Source organism: Ascaphus truei, chromosome 1, assembly GCF_040206685.1.
Source record: "Ascaphus truei isolate aAscTru1 chromosome 1, aAscTru1.hap1, whole genome shotgun sequence".
Classification (NCBI taxonomy): Eukaryota; Metazoa; Chordata; class Amphibia; order Anura; family Ascaphidae; genus Ascaphus; species Ascaphus truei.
The window spans coordinates 504,055,053-504,071,483 of NC_134483.1; the positions used below are offsets into that span (position 1 = coordinate 504,055,053).

A 16,431-nucleotide genomic window follows, 5' to 3' on the forward strand; every position below is an offset into this window, starting at 1 on the left:
TTAAAGTAATCTTATTAAGACCTCTATAGTCTATGCACGGGCGCAGTGACCCAGCCTTTTTCTTTACAAAAAAGAACCCAGCTCCTGCAAGGGTCGTGTTTCCCAATTCCTTACAGTTAAAAATGGATACTACTCTGGTTAGAAATGGTTAAAAGTACAATAATTGTTTTATGACAGGTCAAGACCCTACTGTGACGGTGCTCATCTCGAATCAGGAAGCGGACCTGCAGGGCTGAGGTAGGAATGCAGAATAACAGACCAGAGCCTGGGGACAGAGTCCTGTAAGAGTATTAGTAGTCAGTAAGCAGGTAGGGGTCAGGGCTGGCGGCAGAGATGCAGAGTCCAGATGACAGGCAAAGGTCAGGGCAGGTGGAAGGCAGCGAGGTCGGGGTAATGGTCCGGGGTCAGTAACAGGGATTTCAAATAGGAAAGAGTAATGCGTGACAGCGAAGATCAAACGAGCTGCAGCAAACAGAACATTGCTCAGCAACTCCCACCAGGAACTGCAGCCTTATAAAGCAGACTACCAGTAACCAAAATGGCCACAGTGAGCAGAAAGGGCAGGAGAGACAGAAAACCTGGACCATAGTGAAAACTCGGCAAGGATCGAGCAGAATCCTTACAGTACCCCCCTCTCTAGGGATCTATTGGAATACAGTATCTGGTGTACTTCAAATTCCTCCTGGCCATCCACCAGAAATGGTCTAGGAGGAGGGAGAATAGGAGAGAAAGCGTTCTGGATGAACGGTTTGAGGAGAGAGACGTGGAATACTGGAGGTATCCTTAAGTTATCTGGAAGTTCCAGTTTGAATGCCACCGGCATTGAAAACCCGGCACGGATCGAGCAGAATTCTTACACCTACCTGTGTCTGTACTGATCTACAAAGAGGGCTTAATTGGCAGGGGGGAGGGCCTATCACTGATGGCCAACTAAAAGTGAAATATGTACAGTTTAGAAGACTGTAGATGATAGCCAGATACTGGGCTGTAAGCCTCAAAAAAATCCATAGATTCTTGAAATATCCCCTGTGCATCACAGAGAGAGGAGACAACAGGTCACCACAGCTGGAGGGTTATATTAAAAATAGGATATAATGGGATGACATCTATTCTGAAGAATGACATGTAAATATTTGTTATCGTTTCAAGGAGACAGATGAAATAAAACAAACACTTGAGGTTCAGGAGGTGGCAAGGGACACATCCATTTGTTGCTCAAATGTAGGAACAAGTAAATTAGTATTGTTACATTCAGTATTCGGGAAATTAAGTTATGAGTTTGTTTCTATATTCAGTCAGACTTCTCTTTTTCTGTAACCTAAGCACTGTATTTTTATATACACCGGTATATTAAAACAATAAACTGTAATAAGTCATGCTTTGGGCTCTGCATGAACTGTTTGCATGCTTTGTACTGTATATAGTGAAGTACATTTACGGACACATTTTGCTACAACAGATTTTTGTGTGTGAAGTGCATAGTTTTTCTATAATAAACAGGGATCTTAAACTCTGCAAATTTCATATCTGATATTTCTTGGGTGGTGGCAGCAGATAGATATGATTGCAACCGAGCAAGGGGTAAATATGAACTAATTGAAAGTACCTTGCACAGGAGAATTATGGGTTGGCTAGAGTAGCCGTGCGTATTAACCCTAGTTGCATATTGAAGTCACGTGCTCACAAGTGTGCTGACTGTGACAGATAGTATATTAGGACGGTGTGAGGGGAGATATTACTCATTTGAGTGACCTTTTGTAGAAGATGAAAAGTGGCTCCGCTAAACAGTTGTGTATTAACCCTTGTCCCATATGCAGATCATGTGCTTACAGGTGAACCGTACGTGACAATAATCAAAATGATTTGAGAAAAGACTGATACCACAGTCTGTAAAACCTATAGGAAGGAAAGTAGAGGGCGATATTGCAGAGGCTCCCTGATATTTCCATGATGTAAAGCATGATGTCTCCCTGTAGAGAAGGTGTGTACTACAGGTATACAGCAAAGTAATACAAATGCTTTGCAGTAAGTAGGGAACCGTAAATATATTAGAAAAAGTTACTGAAGTTAGAGAAAATAAATCCCATAGGTGACAGCCATTGAGTTTTTTTTTAATTATTATTACATTTCATGCAACCAGCAATGTGCTAGACCAGGGGGGCGCAAACATTTTTCCCTGCGCCCCCCTGCCGGCTGTCCCCTCACTCCCGCGCCCCCCCAACCCCAACTTACCCGCGCTCCGGCGTAATGGCGTCACGTTGCCATAGCAACGTGACGTCACATGACCTCGCAGCGTCATTTTGACGCCGCGTTGCCATGGCGACGCAGGGAGGAAGCCGCCGGAGCCACGGTAAGTTAGGTTTACAGAGGCCCTGCAGCTCCCCCGGCACTTAATTTAAGTGCCTTCGGGAAGCGCGCGGGGCCTCTGTAAACCCCCCGCCCCCCGTCGGCAGTGTCGCGCCCCCCCTGGGGGTCGCGCCCCACAGTTTGCGCACCGCTGTGCTAGACAATTGCTTGTCTTTTTTTTTAAAACTAGCACAGATTTTTGGGGTGTGTGATTTAAGCCATTTAGTACTTATAGGGCCTCTGATGTACTGCTATACAACAGGATGCCTTTTACATTTAATAAAGGTTTGTGTTGTCATTCCTCGGCCACCAGGGGTGTTATTGGTATGTATGATTTAGTTGTGGCATTTTTGCTAATCCCCTGATGTAATCTTGGCATTGGAAATGACAATTCAAGCAATGCTCTTTTCACCTACTGTGTGCACTGCCATAAGTATGGTAAAGTCAATTTCAAGATATTCTGTATTCGGACTCAGGAATGCTCAACTCCAATCTTCATCCCCGTTCCCCACCAGGTCAGGTTTTCAGGATATCCCAGCTTCAGCACAGATGTCTCAATCAGAGGCTCAGTCGAAGACTGATTAGGCTACCTGTGCTGAAGCTGGGATATCTGGAAAACCTGACCTGTTTGGGGGTGGGGTGGTCGCTTGAGGACGGGAGTTGAGCACTCCTGTTCTGACTGATAAAGAACAGAAAAAACTGAAAATGAAACAGAAAACCTAGAAACAATAACGACATCCTACCATGTTGTTGAGAGGGTAGTTTCTTCTTGTCAAAGCTAGCAAGGATTAAAAAAAAACATTGAACAAATTACACATATATCTTAAAAATGTAGAAGAAGAAAGATATGAAATACAAACTTTGTGAGCCCTCCCATCCTGGGAATTTTTCACTTTAGTGCTTAGACCTCTCCATACCAGGATTTCAAGGGAGCGTTTCATGTGAGCATTAGGCTGCGTCCATGCTTGGTGCGACCATGCGTGTGCTCGAACAAAAGGCCGTACCTTAATGAGGCAGGCTATAGAGCGCATGGTCGCCGAGCAGACAAAATCATTTGATTTTGTCGGGTGATGGCCGGGTCACGTGCGCGTTCAGCCAATGAGGTTGACGTCACGGACACGCCTCCTTGTCGCGTCTCCCCCTAAGCCAGAAATCGCCAAACTGGAGATGGATGATGGGAAAGTGAAGGTGGTTATGAGCAAAGTGGAGAAGTTAGGGTGCGGGGCGTTTGGGGATGAGACATTATTAAAATGGTCGATAAGAGAAGTGGTCAAGAGTGTGGCAACTAAGATTTAATGGCAGGAAGTATAGACTGATTCTCTTAAGCCGCAAAAGCCCCAAAGCAGAATACATGATAATGACATTAATCATTTCAAACTCTACTTGGGAAAGGGATTTGAGAGTCATATCAGTATAAAGTACTACAAACAAAAGGGCCTTTGCCAGCTATATGATACCAATTCTTACTCTGCTTTACAGGCGAACCCTACAAACTTTTTTATATCCAATCTCAGGAATTTACTGGCGTTCGGTAAACTTATACCATATATGTTCTGTATGACAAGCAATTTGTGTTTCTCTACCTTAACAATTCAACTCGGATAGACATCTGTTACCGTTTGGGCATTGAGTTGCCAGTAGTCAACACAGAAAAAAAATAGAATGAACTAGCACCCGCCCTATCTAACACAATTTGGCTAGAGGTGCTATGATTCTGCATCCACACTGCAAAATGCATTGAACAATACAAAAAAAAACTGGATCAGCACCCAGTCTGACGAAGGGGCCAGGGGGCCTTGAAATGTTGCTCTATTGTGCACATATAATAGTGTGTGTCTGCTAACATTTCCTTTTCCTGTGTGTGCTGATTTTTTCTGTATTGCTGCTTTTTTGATACATGAAAGAAGAAACTTGGTGAGACCAAATGAGAAACGTAAGTCCTTGATTATTATTATTTTTGAGTAATGATCCAGTTTGGTTTCTGAGTAGTCCACACAGAACCTTGTGGTACCATCTTTCTTGGAGGCCAAGATTACTGGCACTTCCCGGGGACTTTGGCAGGTGGAAAATAACCCCTAAGGCCAGAATCTCCTCTATTTCCCCCTCTATACTAATTTTCACCTCTGTGAGGATATACATCTTGCCTATCCGATTTGGAATTATAGCCACAGCTACTGACGGGAAGGGTCACCCAATCACTGGTAGTGGTCTTGGGGATGCTTTTGCCTGATTGTCGTGCCTGTCTACTTGCTGGTGGGTGTCACGGGCACGACAACATAGTCGCCAGCCATGCCACCCTCGGTAAGAAGAAATTGTGTCTATGGCGGGCTTTCATGCGGGTCAACTCCTGCTGTTCAGCTAGCAGGATTGTGTGGGCCAACCGTAGAAGCTGGGCCCGGAATGCCGTGGGTTCGACTAGCTGCCTAGTACCAGTCCATCTTAGGTTGGGAGCCACAGGGGTTGTGACCCTGTACAAGAGACGGTGCTGCCACAGTAACCGCTCGGATTCAGACTCATAGGCATTATCGATAGTGAGCTGCCTCATGCCCTCCAAGTCCAGGACCATCTGAAAGGCTTCCAGTAACGCACAGCCCTGCTCATCCTTTGTCACACAGTTAGGGTGGTCAGTGACATCATGTTCTCCCCTGCTTATCACCATGGTCTCCATTGTGACCTCCATAAGCATTGGCTCCAAGGTCCTGGGAGTGGTGGCTTTGGGTTTAGCTTCCTGAATAGTTGGAGCTTCTTGACTGGCAAGAGTCTGGCTCTGACTGCAGGTAACTTCTGCGACCTGGTCACCTTCCAGACGATTCAGGTTATTACCCAGCATAATATCGCTGGGTCGTATCAGCCTTGGTCGCACCACCACATCTCGTGTCCCTTGGCCTGTCATATCAGGTCGGACTAGAGTTACGGTGGCCCTGGTGTCTAGTAAACTAGACACCATCTTGGTGCCGATGGTCAGTGGACACAAATGCATCTTGACGCTCATTGTTAGGATCGAGCCATATAGCGTCAACTCTGAGTTCCTCTGCATCGATTGGGGTTGGTAAAGCTGCTGCTTCTGGGTTGCAGGTTGCAAGATAAATCCCCTGAATCGCCTGTTACTGTTCCATGGTTGGTGCCATTCTGACGCAGGCAATTGGTCTTGAGGCTTCTGATCATTGTTGCGGGTTGGGGAATGCTTCGCATGCTGAGTTGTGCCAATTGGCCCTGATAAGGCCTGACCTGCTGCACAGGTCGCAATTTCACTCAGGCACAAATCCTGTCTGTCAGGGTGCAGTTTGGGTGCACTTGAGCGGGGGCAGTTACATTCCCATTTCTGTAGCCTCGCCCTCTGCTGCTTATGGTAATTATGTGTTCCGTGGGTTGGGATACAGTGCCGGGGCATACCGGTCAAAACATGGACTTGCCGCCAGGAACTCATCCTCTGGCTTTCTTCACAGTATTCGGCTTCCTTCCCACTACCAACTCCCGAACTTCTGGCAGACATTTCAGAAGGAATTTTTCTTTGACCAACTGGTCCACCCATCGTTTGGAGCTATGGACGAGACAGGATGCAAATTCTTCATTGGTGTCCTGTGCACCCAGATTTAACACTAAGATTGGGTCTGGTAGGTCTCTGGCGTCAGCTCGTAATGCTCTAGAAAAACCTACTTGACTATTTGGTTGTTGCCAACCTCCTCCATCTCCAATTCACTGTAGTCCTTCTCCGCTTTCCCAGTTAACTGGGGAGCGAAGAATTTGCACACATTCCTCCTCCGGGAGGCGGTGGTACCACTTTTCAAATTCCTGCAGAAATCCATCAATGTCCCCTGAGGCCTCATGAAATTGGCAAAGGTGTTGTAGGTCAGCCTTGCAGTGTTGTTGGCCTGCAAGTTCTGACTGCTGAACTGGGACCAGTCATGGGTACAGTGGGGTGCTGCAGGACCATGAATCGCTGGTCATCATATGAATATCATCATATTCAAGGGAAGCCATTACGGTCTGGAGCCTGACCTCCATGGGGAGTTCTGCAGCTGGCTCGCTCTGCATCCTCTCCATGCTGGAGGAGAAAGTTGTGGCCCTTGAAAACGTACCTGGGTCATCTACTGCACCGACACACTTTATTCGAGCAAATACCCAGTATGTACCTGGCAGATACCTGGAATGCGCCGCTCCTCACCTCTGACAAGCCCCGTTGCGTTTGCCTTCCCAGCCTGGGTTCATGCCTGGCTGACGGGCGGCTGATCTGTTAAATGATAATGATTAGGATTTAATAGGCTGCAATGCTTCGCGTGTCTACCAGATGGCATAAATTCATGAATTGTAATGCAGTATATATATATATAATATATATATATATATATATATATACTGTGCAGTATTGCAGCCAGCGGGAATAAAATGCTTCAATCCCTGCCTGGAAAATAACCCAATGCACTCGGGCAGAAAACAGTCACAAACCTCAATACACCCGGGTATACCCGAATTCGTGGGACTAGCCGAGCTCGAATAAAGTGTGTCGCCAGTGTACTTCGTCCGCTTCCGATTCAACTAGGCTTTTCTCCTCATGCTCTACAACGTTTTGGATTACGTTAGCCATGCGGAATCTTCCTACGTGCAGGCCATAATCCTTGCAGCGGTTAGCTACCTTCTTCCTGGTCCAGCAGCTGTATTTGGCTGCCATTGGCTTTTTTTTCAGTCAACTAAAACTAACTACTGGGGAAATTGTGCATGTTAACTGGATTTGTAGCCCGGTGCTCCTGTAACCCCAATGCTCTGTGATCTTAAATTAGATCAACTCGGCGCTGAATTGTCCGCAAGAATTACAGTGTTGAGTTTGTGTGCATCCCACTGCTAGCCACCAGAAAAGGGCATCTGTCACGGAAACCCAGATGACTTACACAGGGATCACAGCACAATCAGAGTAAGGGGTTAAATAAACAGGGTTTTATTCTGGCAAAAGCATACAGGGAACATCACAAACATAAAACACAGTTAAATCACATAATACCCAGATTCAGCACTTACGGGGTTAACTGGGGTCTCCTAGCTTACTAGGCCTCCTTCTCTTGTAGAGTTTGCGGCTACAAACTCCTATGATCACTTCTGGCTCATATTTCCAGGCAGTCTCCGCTCACGGATACTACCCACGAGCAACATCCGACAGCCTGGAACTCTGGAGTGGACTGGCATTTGTAGTTTCTCCCTTCACTTCCAACCTATGGAGAAACGTTGCTCGGCCAATCAGAGAAGAGAGGGGCACGGTTAAAGGTGAGGTAAGAAAAAATCCAGGATAGAGCTCTGTCACGGATACCAAGAGCATGGAGAATTTGAAGGAGAAGAGAGTGGTCCACAGTATTAAAGAGGTTGAGCAGAGTATAATGATCTTTGTGTTTGGCAGCATGGAGGTCATTAGTTATTTTAGTGATGGCTGTTTCAGTGGAGTGAGCAGTGTGGAAGTCAGATTGTAGAGGATCTAGGAGAGAATAGGTGGTGAGAACATGGAGCAAGCAAAACAATATAATGCATTCAAGGAGTTAAGATGCAAGAGGCAGGAGGAAAACAGTATGATAGTTAGAGACAGGTAGGGTCAAGCTTGCTGTTTTGAGTAATGGTATAACTGTTGTATGTTTAAAGGAAGAGGGAAAGCTATCAGAGCAGAGGGAGGAGCTTAAAATGTGTGTGAGCATAGGGATTAGAGTATGAGCAAGAGATTTGAGGAAATGGGAAGGAATGGGGTTGAGAGGGCAAGTGGTAGAGGGAGAAGAAGAAAGCAGTAGCGACACAACCTCCTCTGTGAACGAGCCACCTGTGCTGAAGCAGGGATATCCATAAAACCTGACCAGTTGGTGGTCCTTGAGAACTTGAGTTGGCCACCCCTCCTGTAAAGCCTAAGGCACGTTCTATAGTGCCGTGCGCGGAATTTTAGTTGGCACGCGCACGGCAGGGAGAGGGGAGCCGACAGACAGCAGCGAAGATGAGGAAATTCATCTTTTCGCGCCGCTGCCTGCGCTCAATGTATGTATGTGTGTGTGTGTGTGTGTGTGTGTGTGTGTGTGTGTGTGTGTGTGTGTGTGTGTATATTGTATGTATTTGTGTGTCTGCACAAGTCTAATAATTTTTTTATTTTTAACAATGTTTTTTTTTCTTTAATAAATAATAAATTACACAAACACACACACACACAAACACACACATATACATACACATAAATACACATACATATACACATAAACACACACACACGCACACTGTATATAACAGCCCTAGGGTATCTGTCAGGTCCCTCCCCTCTTTGTGAATGTATATAGATTTTTAAAGACATCTTTGCAGCTAGAACTTGTGGAAAACAGTGCAGAATACAGTTAAAATATTGTAATGACCAGTAATAAAGCCCAAAAATAAAAACCAACACGAGTATTCAATGGATAGTGGCCACAACCTGTATTTCACTTTGTAAAAGCACGATGAAAAGAAGATATCCAACACAGCAACATTTATTATAACATATGTGAATACAAATGACAAACCAAAGTCGAAGTTAATGCTGTGAAAGGAATTAAATAAATGTTTGGCAATAGTCCTTAATTAAAGTGAGCAAGTGGAATGACCTAATAACCTGAATGCATCTAAAGATAGATATCTATCACTAGCTGCATGGGTTCTTTCAAATAAAAATGAAATCCACAATGTTTGGGTTGTTTTCTTATTGCAAAATGCCAAATTCAGGTAATATTTACCCAATGTTTCACGGTTGCAGGATTACATTCAAACAATATACAGAAATTATTTCCCAATCTCAATCCTTGTGTTTAAGGTTAAGTACTGTATACTATCTGTACAGTATGTTAAAAATAGTGTAGGCATAGCACAGAAAGTGGGTTACTCGCAACACCAAGTAATCTTGATGTTGCAAAAAGGAAACTTTTATTCATCTCCCGACAACTGCATTGAAATTAACAACTTTTCGGGTCACATGACTGTCTCAGGCAAATGAAGAGAAATAAAAGCATCCTTGCAACATCATGCTGAATTGGTGTTGTGAGTGATCCACATTGGATGTGCGATCCCTACACTGTTTTTTATGCTGTGCCTGTGTTCAGCTACTGCAGGGTTTAGCAATTAGGATATACTGCATGAACCCAATATATATTTCTTCTGTGACTTTGTTCCTGGTGTGTGTTGCACTTTGATTTTTGTTAACATGTATACTATGCAAATGTTAATGAATAACTACAAAGGCCGGGCTAGAGGTGCTAACATCTGTAATTGCAAACTTTTAATCATGTTTTGAAGACACAATGTTTCTTTGACATAATCCATTGCACTGAATTACCATTTTTATATGGGGGGGAAAAAATACACAACATTTGCCAACTGGATTTTTACATTTGACACATTCACTGAGCTTCTCACAGATGATTTTTTTTTTATTATTCCGTACATATTAGTAGATCATTTTAATGAAATGTTATGCTGGTCCTTAAGTATGACTCCTAGAACACATTACAATATACAGTATGTATCAAGTCAGATTCCGCTATACAACTGATGCTAAGACATAATTCAATATGGTGTCACTGTAAAATTGGCTTTGCATACTAGAGAACCTGTAATCTTCACAGCATATTGCACAGGGGCCTAAGAGAGACACTTTGAATGTGCATTTCTCAGCGTCAATTTGTAAATCTATATTTGACTTGGATTTACCTTCCTGCATCAATTGATAGTATGAGGAGGTTTTACAGAGAACAAAAGCAGGAGACAAGGAGGCACTCTATGCAATTAATACAAAAACATTCTTACATTTTTTCTTGTGGGGCCATCTATTTATTCCCTTTCATCTGTAACAATAATCTCAATCAACCTTAATCTGGCAGGAATCTCCCCACCAACAGATTAAGTAGAACGTTTCTTGCAGATTAAAAATTAAATAAATGTATATGTATTGGCACTTCAGCGGGTTTCATACATAGCAACTTTTAGGCACGGTTCATCAACCTTCATCCAAAGAATATCCAGTAGTTGCATCCAATAACCCATATTACGTGAGATTTGTTTAATTATTTTGCATACAGTAGTTATCTCTTAGTAAGGTTAATATTTGTCTTTGAGAGGGTTTTTTTTTTTTTTGCATTAAACAGCACTGAAAAAAACACTATCCTGCAAAGCATGTACATGAGATCCAGTCTGTTTTATACTGGATTAATATTAAGATTAATTTCCATGATCAGAGTATTAATCCCATGCATTTAAGAAATCATCCACAGTGAGGCCAATGACAATGTGATTAATAGCAATTGAAGTTTAAGTGAATTTGGAAATCTACCCACTTCTCAAATTAGTCCACAAGCAACCAGCAGGCCAAGGTTTCAAGGCAACACATACATAAGTTCTTAGTGACAGATATATCACCCTATTTGGTTAAGTGTTAATTAGAAATAAATGGAAAACCTGGACTGGTGGATCTCAAGGACTGGATTTGAGAAGCACTGAAGGCCACCGACTGCTCTCCTGGAGCTCATAACTAGAGTCTCCGTCTGGGCCCTGGGATGTTGAGAGGGGAATGGGGAGTTGCTGACAAGTTGTTCAGTGGCAGTCAGGGGGGTTGTTGACTGAGGTGGGCCTAAGGGCCATAATTGTGGATATGAGGGGATTCCGACCCCTAAGTGTTGAACCAGGGGGGGTCAGCATTACGTAACTATTGAACATGGGGGACTGAGACTGTTGACCAGGGAGGACCCCAATTGTTGAATGAGGGGTGGGGGGCCCAGCCCGTACCTTGTGCAGAGGTAGAGGCCTATCTAGGCAGCTAATAGCTGAAATTGGGTCCGACTTCCAGTTTTGAAGCGCCGGGCCCCCCCTTTGTCTTCTGGCTCAGGACAGTTGTTATAATTTTATATTAACAGAGACATACACCAATTCATCAGTGCTAAGTCATTATTATTGCCTTTTATAGTAACTGAATCAAACATGGTACAGTAAAAAATACATAATCTGCATTATTAAAAACAGTCAACAAATTAAATATTTTTTTTTAAATAAAAAGAAAAGATGAATACCTACCATTGCTTGTCGTTATGATGTCAAGGCAACCTAATGGCACATGCACAAAGAAACAAAAAAGAATAAAAACTTAAAAGTCGTCAAAACTGTATTCAACCAAATCATACACCAAAGTACACTGCACACCACGGAGACCAGACAAGGAGACAAACAAATTATTGTGAAATACATTTTAATCTAGTTAAAAAAACATTAAAGACAAAAATTAACAAATTAGATACAAGTTATCACAAATACAGACAGAGGAAAAACAAAATCAATTTGCGTACATGAATATGTTCTGGGGTGTCACTATTAACTTAAAGTTCATTAAAATTATATTACACTTACCTAAACAAATATATTGCCCCAATGAACACCAATCTATTTAATATGATGGCACTTTCATTTAGCCGATATGTTTTATCATTTAGCAGGCAGTTGCTAAAAAGTTGTGAAAGTTTTTTTTTTTTAAATAATACAGCTGCTTAGGTCATTAAAAATGTGACGTACACCAGCCAAAATATATGTATCTATATTTATATAGTGCCATCCAGGTACATAGCGCTTTACAATACACCTGACATAATATTATAATACATAATAAGAATAAGCGCTTCAGATATAAAATAGAAAAAGGAGTCCCTGCCCCAAAGAGCTTACAATCTAAGTGGTAAGTTGGGAGAACTTACAGAGGCAGTAGGAAGTGCGTCTGCCAGGGGTCAAGGTCCGGGCACATGAGATGTATAGTATCAGCCAGCGCAGCTACCCATTCGCTTTGTTAAATAGGTGTGTTTTAAGAAAGGTCCTAAAGTTGGAGAGAGAGAGTGCCAGTCGGATGTTGAAGGAGGGGAAGAAAATTCCAGAGGTGTGAGGCAGCAAGTGAGAGAGGTTTTAGGCGGGAGAGGGCTTTAGATACAAAAGAGGTAGACAGAAGACATCCTTGAGCAGAATTAAAGAGTCAGGCAGGTGTATAGCGAGAAATTAGTGCTGAGATGTAAGGAGGGGCAGAAGAGTGTAAAGCCTTAAAAGAGAGGAGAGTTTTGTAAGTAATACAGGATTTAATAGAAAGCCAGGAGAGGGATTTCAGCAGGGGAGATGCTGAGACAGATTTAGGAGAGAGTAAAGTGATTCTGGCAGCAGCGTTTAGGATAGATTGTAGTAGATACAGGTGAGATGCAGGAAGGCCGGACAGTAGAAGGTTACAGTAGTCGAGACGGGAAAGAATGTGTTTCTGCATTAGAGTTTTAGCAGTAGAGCAACAGAGGATAGTACTTTTGATTGTAATGCTATGGAGGAAAAAACGACATGTTTTAGTCACATTTTGAATGTGAGAGGAAAATGTGAGGGAGGAGTCAAATGTGACACATATGCAGTGTGCTTGTGATACTGGGTGTATGATAGTCCTTTCCACAGTAATGTAGAAGGGGGCAGTAGGGCCAGGCTTGGGAGGAAGTATGAGGATCTCCATCTTTGACATGTTAAGTTTGAGTCGGCGGAGGGCCACCCAGGATGATATAGCGGAGAGATATTCAGAGACTTTGGTATGTATAGCAGGTGTAGGGGTTGAAAGGTAAATTTGTGTGCCATCAGCATAGAGGTGATGCTTAAACCCAAGAGATGTGATAAGGTCACCTAATGAGAGTGTGTAAAGAGAAAAAAAGAAGAGGTTCCAGGACAGACCCATGGGATACGCCCACAGAGAGATCAACATCCCTAATAATTACTCAAGCACCTTGTATTAACGCTGTGCAGTGTGGTGACATAGTCCGTCTTTAATCATCTCACTGCTGGAAACCTTGGTCTATCAATGACATGGTCGTGGCTGGGCCCCAGCTAATACTCTATGAACGGAAATGGAGCACTCTGCACTTCCATTCCGATCTCATTCCCTGTTCTGATATGGCAGCAAACACGATCTCACCTGAGACAGTGAGCAACAATCAAAGGATGTTCCTTGAAAGTTCTAAGGGCCTTGAGAGTGTCATCCCATGTGATGTTCAGGGAACATCAAAAGTGCGCCCTAGGGATTAAACACCTCTGCTGGTAGAAGGGCCTGCAACTCATTGCTTTTCAATGTGTTGGAGGCCTCTCCGACAGAGAAGTGGTAACTATCTACTAAAAACTTTTTTTTTTAAATCAGGTTTTAAACAATTTGGTACACACTTTTTAGACAGACAAGACCTGACAGTACATATGCAAAAAAGGAGTGAATTTACAAACAAAAAAGGAAAACTTGAAACATACCTGTACTATTATTCTACCTGCCAACAGTCCTGGTTTTGCCAATTACTTCTCCTTATTTTCGAGGACTATCCTATTAAATGTATTCCCAGTTAGTGCCAGGTCCCATAACAGGGCAGGCAAAATGATTTGCACATACCCACATTATGAAGGATATACAAGGTCCCCAGTGGCTCTGGGAAATAAAGATTGATACTGTAAATATCATAGAGGAATCCAAATGGAGCTCACCATTCTATCATTTCTGTCATACAATATCCTCCAACATCACAATGTCTCCTCATTACCTCGGAGGAATGAGGAGACACAAGTACTGCTCCTCATATACAATTTATTAATGTCTATACAGTATGTGTGAGTGTATTTGTGTAAAAATATATATGTTTACCTCACTGTGCGTGTGAGTACATTGCATTGGAAGTGTGTATATAAATCTCAATGTCTTGTATAGAACATACAGAGCGAACCCTGCTCCTATGCGTGTATACATACCTGATACATGCATATCACTGTGCATATGCCTGTAGAGGTGTGACCATGTATCAATGCAAATATGTATTGACCCTTTTTTACATTTCCATGCTTGTGTGTGCAAATGTGTGCTCGTTTCTCACTTGTGATTTTATTCTGTTAACTGCTGGGTCTTGCCGCCGAGAAAAACTACAAAATTTTTGTAACTAGAAGTCCCTGGGTTCAACTCATTTTGCCATGTACAATTTCTGGTGCTAAGGGAAATCAAAATATTTGTGAGACGTATTATGATGGGTAAGGTGGATACGACACACAGCATTTCATACACCGATTGTCTGCTGCTGGGTGGTGCTATTGGTACTTTGACTCCCCTGGTAAATACATAACAAACCAGGTGAGAGAGCGTTTGTGAGTTTGCACTTAGGGAGTTGTTTAAAAAAAATTCAACTCGGAAGGCTAATGCTTTAGGATAATGTAAAGCCAGCTTTGTTTTGTTTTGTTGGGTATTCGATTTCTCCTTCTTATTATCAAGACTTCAGAGTTAAATGGTAATGAAAAGATTTGTGTGACTGTCCCTTTAAAGATGACGAGTAGAAAAACATGTTTTTCTGTTTCTCTGTTATTTTTTTCCTTTTTGGGTGTTACTTTGTTTTTGCACCCGGTCCCTAATTTTTACACGGCATCAAATGTGTTGTTCACTTTTTCCTGCACATGAACTTCACATACCTTCTACCATAGGCAATCCGTTGCGGACACACACATAGCTCTGCACACGTTACTATTTCTATTACAAGATGCAGATTCAACCCTCCTATCAGACACTAGCATGCATCACAGATGTACTGATCTATCCAATCCGATGCTATCAAATGAATGTGACGTCCCTGTAAGCTGTTCAATATATCTCGTACAAGATAATTTAGGGGGGGCGCAGGCTGCGTGCAGGGAAACCTGGGGGCGAGTAGAGCTGTGCACGGGCGGCCAGAAGCGCAGTGCTGAGGCTGCTTCCAGTTCCCTGCTGTGTCTTGCAGAGGGGGCGGGGCCTTGCTGCGGGGCCTTCCCTGCACACAGACAAGCCCTCCTCCTCCTGTCCGTTTTCAGCAGCACATGGGGGGACCTGAGCAGACTTAGTTACTCCCTCCTCCCCCCCACCCACCAGGTGTGTGTGGTTGTGTGTGTGTGGGGTTGTGTGTGTGTGGGGGTTGTGTGTGTGTGGGGGTTTTTGTGTGTGTGTGTGTGGGGGGTTGCGTGTGTGTGTGGGGTTGAGTGTGTGTGTGTGGTGATTGTGTGTGCTGTGTGTGTGTTGTCTGTGATTGAATGCAGCGGTGCAAAAACTGGGGGGCGTCCTAGGCGCAAGATTTAGGCGGGGCGCGTACGGCAAAACCTGGGTGCGCAGGCGAAAAAGATGTGCGCGGGCAGCCAAGAAGATGTGCGTGGGCTGGCAGCCGAAGATGTGCGCGGGCGGCCGAACAGGATAGTGCAGGTGGCGACCACGTGATTCGGAGGTACGGTGAAGGAGCACGCGCGAGCGCTGTGATGTCAAACGCCCCTCCTTCCGGTATCTGCCCTACAATAGCGCGGTGTTCCTGCTCTCCTCCGCTGGCAACCTGCTTCGCTGCGATCCTCTTCAAGTGAAAGGGTCGGCTGCCACTATATCAATCATACTAAGAATGTACAGAAATAATAAAAAAAAAAAAGTGGAAACACTTCCCCGCTCGCGCTTGCAAAATTATGCAGGACACCCTGCGCTCATGCTTGGAGAGTTGGTGATGTCACCGCTCTCAGCGGCAGCGTGGACGTAGCCTAATTTTGCAAGAGCGAGCTGTTGAAGTGTGTAAGTATTTAGACTGCGCTTATAGTGCCGGCGACGCGACGTCGCCCGAAAACAAATGCATTGTCGCTGCCGCCGCGTGCGCTTATAGTAAGCGCGACGGGGCGACGCGATTTTTTGAAGCCGCCAATATTTGATTTTTCAGGGGCTGTCGCCTCATGTGACAGCCCCTGAACCAATCAATGGCCTGGTCGCCCACGCCGCCACAAAGCGAAATACAACTTTCGCTAGTAGCAACGGGTGACGTCACACGTCTCCGTCGCCGGCACTATACGCGCGGCCTTAGACATATTTGTATTTACATTGTATACAGTTTAATAAAGGGTTTTTTTTTCATGTGATTTTGATTACATCAGGCAGGGGGGGCCCGAGAAATTTCATGGATAAAAAGGGGGGCTCGGCATAAAAAGTTTGCTCACCCCTGTACTATATAGTAAATCCAGCTGAAGAATTACTCCGGTGTTTGTGTGTCTTCTGTAAGAATATTTACCTTAATAGTAAGACTCACA

At 43.8% G+C, this 16,431-nt stretch overlaps 1 protein-coding gene across 3 annotated transcripts in view; it reads right to left on the minus strand.

Annotated features, from left to right (window-relative positions):
* The window catches only part of PPP2R2C (protein phosphatase 2 regulatory subunit Bgamma), a 214,630-nt gene that overhangs the window by 126,201 nt on the left and 71,998 nt on the right, over positions 1–16,431 (minus strand). For 2 of the 3 annotated variants that reach the window (XM_075569706.1, XM_075569687.1), the window contains one exon: positions 11,398–11,427. The exons of the other annotated variant lie outside the window; for it this stretch is intronic. In XM_075569706.1, coding sequence (XP_075425821.1) covers positions 11,398–11,427 — 30 coding nt within the window. The remainder of the gene's footprint in view (positions 1–11,397; positions 11,428–16,431) is intronic. 3 annotated transcript variants of the gene reach the window in all.